Source organism: Melitaea cinxia, chromosome 3, assembly GCF_905220565.1.
Source record: "Melitaea cinxia chromosome 3, ilMelCinx1.1, whole genome shotgun sequence".
NCBI lineage: Eukaryota > Metazoa > Arthropoda > Insecta > Lepidoptera > Nymphalidae > Melitaea > Melitaea cinxia.
This window is the reverse complement of record NC_059396.1, coordinates 15,817,467-15,826,624: the sequence shown is the minus strand read 5'-3', so window position 1 is coordinate 15,826,624 and position 9,158 is coordinate 15,817,467. Positions and strand designations below refer to the sequence as shown.

Below are 9,158 nucleotides of genomic sequence, written 5' to 3'. Positions count from 1 at the left end.
GTAAAATTTAAGTAGGATTGTAAAATGTATTACGAACCTGACAAATAAACATAATAATTGGAAAATGATTCTCATTTCGTATAATACGTTAAATGATGATGATGATTTTGTAAAACTACGATTACTATTAACTAACATAATCGTCGTTTAGAAACGTCATTGATTACATTTTATAATAACCGTTGAGATAAAATCATTTCTTAAGAAATAAACTTGCCAACCACGAGAGGGTTCCGTACAGTTGAAATGTTAAATTCGTAATTTTTTTTAAATACCTGAAAAGGAGTCCATATCTGTTCTTTAGTTATTTTAGTTTTTTTATGAAAATCTACCTAGCTGTAATTATGGTAGTACATTAGAACATATTCTGTATAAATTTCAAGTGTCTAATCATTACTGTAGAAAAATCCTTTTAACAGACGTACGACACAACATTTTTAGAAATATGGTTCCGCTTTCACCCAAACTTCGAGAACGTATCTTAAAAAATTAAAACATAATAATAATTATTATGGCGTGTATCGAATTGTAACATATTATTACAAGTTTTATTGCGTTCAAATTCGATTCTTTATAATTTCTTGGTAATAAAATATACTTATTAGTTAATTTCTATAAACAAAATAGAAGAAAATGACATAATCTACAGAATATGACAAAAACTAATCGTTGTAGTACATAAGTTATAAAACTAACAGCAAAATATGATAACGGAATTATCACGGAGACATAAACAATAACTTATAAAATAACGCTTTCATTCACTATACCTTTTGATTAATTGATTCAGTCTGTAACATCCCACTGCTAGGCATAATCCTCTTTTTTAACCGACTTCCAAAAAAGGAGGATGTTCTCAATTCGACTGTATTTTTTTTATGTATGTTACTTCAGAATTCTTTACTGGGTGGACCGATTTGGACGAATTCTTTTTTTAATCGAAAGGTGGCGTGTGTCATTTGGTCCCACTTAAATTTATTTGAAAGAGATCTAACAACTACTTTTCGAATTATATCTAATAATGCGTTTTTATTTGACTATTTTTTCGTCGACCAACGCTGTATTATACCCGTGATTATACCGCATAACTTTTTACTGGATGTACCGATTTTGATGATTTTTAATTTAATCGAAAGCGGATGTTTATCATGTGGTCACATTTAAATTTCATCGAGATCTGATAATAACTTTTTGAGTATTACTTGTCGATGTAATTGAAGTCGGTTTTTATTTTCGTTTGCGAGCAATTACAATTATCAATGCAGGAGAAGGATCGGAGCATAATCTACGACGCAGGTGCGCTGCGGGTTTTTACAATTCATAGATATATTTTATTTTCCCACGAAAGAAGACCAACACATTACATTTAGTTTTTTTAATCTCTAAATTATGTGATAATCTACTGTCTATAGTATTTTTCAACTCCATTGAATCCTGAAATGCTACACGCATAAAGGTTTTTAGGGTGAACATAATTCACATTTATTCTCCACAGGTAATGTGTTCCTCAAAAAAAAAAAAAATGTACGTTTAAATATATAAAGTTGGTAGTCAGCGAAGTCCTATTTAATTATACTCGTAAATCGCGTGATTCATTTGAGTGCCGGATATGTTTTAGAATTGACTACGAGACGTGCAAGTTTTATTTAAGTAATTTAGATTAGTTCTCACAATTAAGAAGTCATTTTATGTACGGTGTCAGATTTACGTTTCTTATATTAAAATATCCCTCCGCTCCTAATATAAATTTTATGTCTTTTTTGCGTTATTTTGTAAAAGACGAAACAACTTTTCAGAGTAATTTAATTATTAAAGCTTCACGTACACGTACTTTTCCAATATAAAAAATATTCAGACTTTTTAAACACAATTTGATAAATAAAAAAATTAAAAGCAATCTACGTAACATGAAGCAATAATATTTAAGATGCTGCTGAGTAATGAAAAACATTTTTTATTCCGAACATCGAATAGTAGAGGACTCTCAACCAAGCCTACTATTATCGAGATGATCGCTGATATCTCGGAAACATAATTTGAATGTATAATTTATGTTCAGAAAAAAACACTAACCGTGGGAATATCTCGCTACGGGCCGGCCAGCAACTCGGCGGTGACTCGAGACCGATTACAGACAATTATAAAAACTCTCACGTAGCAAGTGTAACGCATCGATGTTTGTTTTACTATCAACATCCTAAATATAGAGCAAATCACATTTTAAGAGCGTGCAAGAATCTATCGCAAATGTCGGGAGCGTGGGAGCCGTTTTATGCTAAACAGGTCATTGGTACCCCATACCTGTTCGATCGCCGTATACAGCCTGTTCTAGCGTGGAAAGATTCATCTCAATTTTGATTTACAATTTGATAAACATCTTTAATGAATTACATGGCTTTTGTAAAATAATTATTGTTTATTATTGTTGTTGCAGTTTCTTGTAGTTTTCATCCAAAAAAAAATTTATGTGAGGTATGGTTTAAAATTTTACAAGGAGTAAATATCTGTTAGGTGTTATTTTTTGATTAAAATAGTGTTAAAAATTAAATTTTAATAGCTAAAGAAATCGAAAAATATGGTACCTAGTTACCTACGTATTGCTAATAAATCCCATGAAATATCTCCATTTAATGGAATTAACCGTTGAATAAAACAAAAACAAAAAAAAGAGTAATAGTAGATTAATTGACAACATCTCTCCCTGAGAATCCCTCTCCTAAAGATGTAACAGGCTGTATCGTATCGTTATATAATATCAAGATACGACAATTTCGTACACATTATTCGCCATAAATGAGGAATAAACGGTCAAATGTTGAAAGTTATCGCTGCTAAAATTGCTAACGGTGTCTAGTACTTATCTAAAAGTACTAGGGTAATAAGTAATAAAATTTAATAGCGAAAATCTTAAACAAGTTTCTGTGGACACGCTGTACAAGAGATCGAGATAAATCCAAGTTCAAGCGCAAGTGTAGAGCGAAAGACGCGAGTATACAAGGTTCCTGTCGCGAGTACTACGGTTCCATTCCGACTCCATCCCGCAGGAGGAACGCTGCCTATCTCTAGTTTAAGCAACATGCTTCTAAAGAGCCTGATCTTTACGATGTAAGTAAACTTTTTTATTTTAAGGTCAAGTGTCAAAGTGAATTTTTATTGGAAGCTCAACATTCTATTACAATTTTCTTTGCGTTTTTAAAGCTTACACTACGATTATTATGTATTATTTTCTAACAATGAATTATATTAATTTAGAAATGTTTGAATAACAAATTGACTTGAGTTCGTGGGAATATAGTCGCTTTTGAAACATCTACTACTTTACGTATTTGCGGTACAGTGAGCAACCATAAATTAATTTACTTATCTATCATAAAATATTAACTTTCATCTATAGATATTCCTATTTACTGCATAATATTTTGTTTTTATTAACAAAATAATTAGCAGCTAAATATCTATGTAATTTAAAAACATTTCTTAGTTAAAATTTCATAAGACTTCTAAGTTTAGGTGTCTTAATAAACCATTTTATGAAAATTTTATACACTGACCTTTTTAAATAAAACCAATTATTTTCATCAAAATCTTGTGTTTAATTTATTTCAACTCCACTTTTAATTTATACTAATAATAATAATCAGCAGTGTCATTTAATAGATATAACTTGTGCCATTTAATTTTTTTCCAGATGCATTCAACAATCTTTAACTTTAGACCAGTACTCCCTCCCAGAATTACCTCCCGGGGAGGCGCCGGAACCAATAGTGACCTTCATGGAGAGGACATACCGACCTGCCCGTAGTCGGACAGGATTTGATGCCGGTGAACCTTTACTCCTGACACCTTTGATAGAAGCAAAAAAAATTGAAGAAGCAAGACGCGCCGCTTATGTTGACCCAGATTCTGTGCTGCCCGGGATGGACAGCTATGCTGGTTATTTGACTGTAAGTTTATTTTATTTTATACTTTATTGTACACCACCAATATATTGCAAACAAAGCATAAAGATAGTTACAGACAGTGAAGTACAATGGGCGGACTTGTGGCTAATTAGCCATTTCTTCCAGACAACCCATTTACGTTTATGACAACCCATTTTAGTTTACTTATGTTTTTTAACTATTTCTACTTGTAGTTTTAAATCGGTAATAATTTTGAAACCCTTTCCTTTTATTTCCAATCACCTATACATTTCGAATGTTTAAGTGTAACATAACTTTATGTCTGTTTTTACATGCAGTTGCAGTAGTAGGGTTTTTAATGTACCTACCTGAAGTGATTTTAATGAATTACCTATGTTTTAAATGAGGATATTGTGGCCATATTAACTGTTACATTGTACACTTAGTAAAAATAAACTAAGTATTTTATTAGCGTTTTAATAGTAAGACTAGTGATGATATTAGTTTTTATACTCGTGTATTAATTCCACAATTATTTAACGAAATATGCGAACCGTAGATATACTGGTATTATGTTTATAATCTTAAGGGTCACCATTATTTAGTACTTTACTGAATCTTAGTAGTAGATTTTAAACTAGATCCGCCAGATCTTTGTAAATAAGCAAAAACTTGCAACAAAGCTTTTGGCGTACCGGATCTCTAAGATAGAGACGATAGTAGATACAATTTTTGTTGAACAATGAAATTCCTGTATTCTTAACATTTACTTTCATAATCCGCATTTTTTTTTTTTGTATTGCAACGTAAATACATATTTTCTTACAGGTAAACAAAGAATACAATGCGAACCTCTGGTTTTGGTACTTCCCAGTAGCCGACAAATCAGTCGAAGAAACTCCGTGGATTATTTGGCTTCAAGGCGGTCCAGGAGCATCATCACTGTACGGCCTTTTTACTGAAATAGGACCTTTCATTGTCAATAACGAGAACCGTATTGAAGGTAAAGATTGTATAAATATAATTATTTAAATCGCGAATAAAAATGAACAATTAAAATAATGTAAAAAAAAAGTTGTGGTGACTAAAATATTACATTGTATCTATCTACACAATATAGAAGTAATAAGACATATTAATTATATATATTAACATTAATTAAACTACTTCTTGGACTCTGCATAAAAAAGCAGCTCATAAGTTCTCAGCTATTATGTTTTCGAAATATAAAAATGTACCATCGATCACTACTTAGTTTTACAACGAAAGGAAAATTTTTGAGACATGTCAGTGAGGCCACACTTTAAGTGAAAAAAAAAACTATTCCCTTTAATGAATAATCAAAAAATACGTTTCTAAATTGTTATTTTTATTATTATTTTTTCGTAGAACTAAAATATTCGTGGGGCAAGAATCATTCACTGCTGTTTATCGACAACCCCGTTGGTACTGGCTTTAGTTTTACTGATGACGACCGCGGCTTCGCGACTAACCAGACAACGGTAACGAAATGAAAATTCTTATAATGAGTATAAATATGAAATATATAAAAAAATGTAGATAATCAATAATATCGAAATTACTTTAAATCTAATTTTAATCCTCTTATAAACATATTTTGTGTTTACATTAAATGGTGGTTATATATTCTATCAGGTTCTGGTTATTACTGGATCAAAAAAGACATATTGTTGAATATACAAAGCGATTAATGTCTTTCATTTTATACGCGGCAAGTAAATAAAACAGTGCACAATAATCTTTGAATTCAAATTTTACTTTTTTTAAGATCGGAGAGAACCTCTACACAGCTCTACAACAGTTCCTGACGATGTTCCCGGAATTACGGAAAGCGCCTTTGACTATAGCGGGTGAATCGTACGCTGGGAAACATATTCCTTCGCTTGGCGTGCAAATACTATGGAACAGATATCAAGACGAGCCTATTAATTTAAATGTACGAAAAAAACTTTACTAATTATAAACATTCCAATTAAAAATATGTATGGTAAATGCTGCTAACGACGATTCATCATAAATCAAAAAGTTTTGTCGTTGCAGGATATAGGATAAAATTTAAAAAAAAAAAAATACATCATTTTTAAACAAATTCACGAATTGCATCATGAAACAGTTTTGTAAAAAAGGGTAAATTATGAAAAATTGGTGGGTACCTAATGTATGATTTAAAATAGAGATTTTTGATTGATCATAATTTTTATTAGATGACAGATATCAATAAAAACAATAAGTTGTTTCAAATAAATAGTTTTCAAATATTGTATTCTAGGGTCTTGCAATAGGAAATGGGTTCATTGACCCGCAGTCCTTGCAAAGATACAGCTACTTCGTGCGCGAAGCCGGTCTCGTTGACGATAAAGTTGCCAATTCTATGAACCAACTCGAGACAGCTGTCGTGCAGTTCATAAGCTCCGGTGAAATGTTAAAAGCTTATGCTGTAAGTATTGTTTATTTCATCTGTGAAACTTAACAGATTGTAAAATAGAAGTTTTTAAAGTTTCCATTCAATAGAAAAAAATATATATTAAAGGAAACAAACGAAGAAATACCTTTTTTTTTGTTTCGAGAAACGTGAAATTTGTAACTGAAAAAATAAAAAATTAAAAGTTTAATCTTTTTCCTATTGGAAATTTTCAGTACTACAACTACCTGTTACAATTATTTCTTTCGGAATCAAGACTGAGTAACTTGTACAACTATCTCCAAGATGATATTAGTCTGGATGGCGCGTATCTCGACTACATACAAAGGGACGAAGTGAGGCGCGCATTACATGTAGGAAATACAAACTTTACGTCAATTGGTGTCGTGTATAGGAAACTGGTACCCGACTTCATGGCTAGCGCGAAGCCTTGGGTCGAAGAACTGCTGGAAAATTACAAAGTTATGCTATACAAGTAAGGATTGATGTTTAAGTGTCGGATATTACTGTAATTTGAAAAATGGGTTTTTAGGATTAATCATAAATAACCATTTCAAAGTGCTGTATATTTCAGTAGTAATTATGACTATATCTATCTGTATCATAAACTAGCTATATCCGTGCAAATAATTTGTACTAAATAAGTATAATAATTATCACTTTACAAAATACAAATACTTGAGTTGATTTGAAATGGAACAAAAAAATTACTAACCGTCAATCATGTTGTCGTTGTTTTAAAATTAAAGCCGTCTTTTCAAATTAATTAATTTAATAATTGTGTTTGCAGACAAACGAAAAAAAACCGACTTCAATTACATCGACAAGTAATACAACGTAGATCGACGAAAAAATAGTCAAGTAACTACGCGTTATCAAAGATTACTCAAAAAGTAGTTATCAGATCTGGATAAAATTTAAATTTGACCACATGATGAACATCAACTTTGTATTAAATTAAAAGTTATCAAAATCGGTACACCCAGTAAAAAGTTATGCGGATTTACGAGAGTTTCCCTTTATTTCTCTGGGATCCCATCATCAAATCAATGGTATAATACAACGTAGGTCGACGAAAAAAGCGTCAAGTAAAAACGCATTATTAAATATAACTCGAAAAGTAGTTGTTAGATCTCAAATAAATTTAAATGGGACCAATTGACACACACCACCTTTCGATTAAAAAAAAATTGTCGAAATCGGTCCACCCAGTCAAAAGTTCTGAAGTAACATACATAAAAAAAATACAGTCGAATTGAGAACCTCCTCCTTTTTTGGAAGTCGGTTAAAAAGCAATATCAATAATGTATTTTTTTTGAGGATGCCAGTAGAGCAAGCAATTATTAATTTATATGGAGTAATTGTGAGACTTTTTTAAAAAGGAAGGCAAACATCTTAATCTTAGCGTATTAATATCTATATATGATGAAAAAAAATTGTTGTATTGTGTGAAAAATAATTTTTATTAGAGATGAAACGGATAGCTGTTTAGCCGGATACCTTAATTAATTTAAAATAATTTTATTTTATGAACATTACCAATTATATTTTATGAGGTAGTAAATGAAAACAATAATAGCCAGGTTCAACGTGAAGATAGAATCGCGATATCATGTGAGCTTGATTGTTATCTTAAGCCAATGTGATTTGATCACAGCTATCAATACTGAAATTTAAAATAGTTAGCGGAAACTAACCTTTCAACACCTTGCTAACCCTTCTTGTTTTCATATGAGGCTTTTATATGTATGCGGTAGTATGTATTAATATTTCACTTTATCAACCTTTGTAGGGCTAAAAAATATAGTGTTGGATAGTTATGTAGTAGTACGTTGTCAGAGTAGCCTGTATATTGAGACAAAGTAAAATTTAAAAAATCGCTAGGATTTTTTTTTCGCTCGAAACGTAATCTATATATAATACCTGCAGAACCCCCCATTTGAAGGAACGCAATTAGGAGTCGAACAATATAAAATAGCCTAATCATATCTTTTGCAGTGGACATTTAGATATCATCGTTGCCTACCATCCTTCAGTAAACACATACGACTCTTTGTCATTTTCTGGAACATCAGAATTCAGAAGTGCTAAGCGAAGACCTTGGTACCACAACGGAAACTTGGCTGGGTAAATATTAGCATACGTAGAGTACATGTAGGTTCTTTCTAAAACACCACAATATGCGTGTATTAAAAGGAATATTATAAATTCGTTAAAAGTTATATAAAAGTCATAATTTTACTGATGAAATAAAAATTATTATCACCTTTTTTATTAGGTATTTCAAAATGGCCGGTAACCTGACAGAGGTAATGATCCGTGGAGCCGGACACATGGTACCCGCTGACAAACCAGCAGCTAGTCTCGGTCTCATATCAGCCTTCGCCCGTGGTATCTCTCTCCACGAAGACACTGGAAACCTTGTAGACGTCGAAAAAAAGTCGCGAAGTCATCGGCAGCCCTAGAGAAATCGACGAAGAGAAATCTCTTGCAAACGACTATTATTTTGAATATACTTAAGTTAATGGCTATCGTTTAGTATTTTTCGTGTAAATACATTTTTTATAGACTATGTAGTTTTCTTAATAAAAAGGTCTAAAAGAAATTACATTGTTTCCTTAAACATTCGATAAACATAAATAGTCTTATGCATATGAATGTAATCAATTTTATTTATTTTTAACCGACTTCCAAAAAAGGAGGAGGTTCTCAATTCGACTGTATTTTTTTTTTTTTTTTTTTTATGTATGTTACATCAGAACTTTTGACCGGGTAGACCGATTTCGACAAAATTTATTTTAATCGAAAGGTGG

The 9,158-nt window shown here is 31.4% G+C and overlaps 1 protein-coding gene across 1 annotated transcript; it reads left to right on the top strand.

Annotated features, from left to right (window-relative positions):
• Window positions 1-3,027: 3,027 nt before the first annotated feature.
• LOC123669610 (venom serine carboxypeptidase-like) lies at window positions 3,028-8,951 on the top strand. Its single transcript, XM_045603206.1, has 9 exons — window positions 3,028-3,105; window positions 3,689-3,944; window positions 4,731-4,905; window positions 5,292-5,404; window positions 5,692-5,859; window positions 6,193-6,360; window positions 6,561-6,820; window positions 8,344-8,472; window positions 8,624-8,951. The coding sequence occupies exons 1-9, from the start codon at window positions 3,077-3,079 to the stop codon at window positions 8,808-8,810; spliced, it is 1,485 nt and encodes a 494-aa protein (XP_045459162.1). The 5' UTR covers window positions 3,028-3,076; the 3' UTR covers window positions 8,811-8,951.
• Window positions 8,952-9,158: the final 207 nt, after the last annotated feature.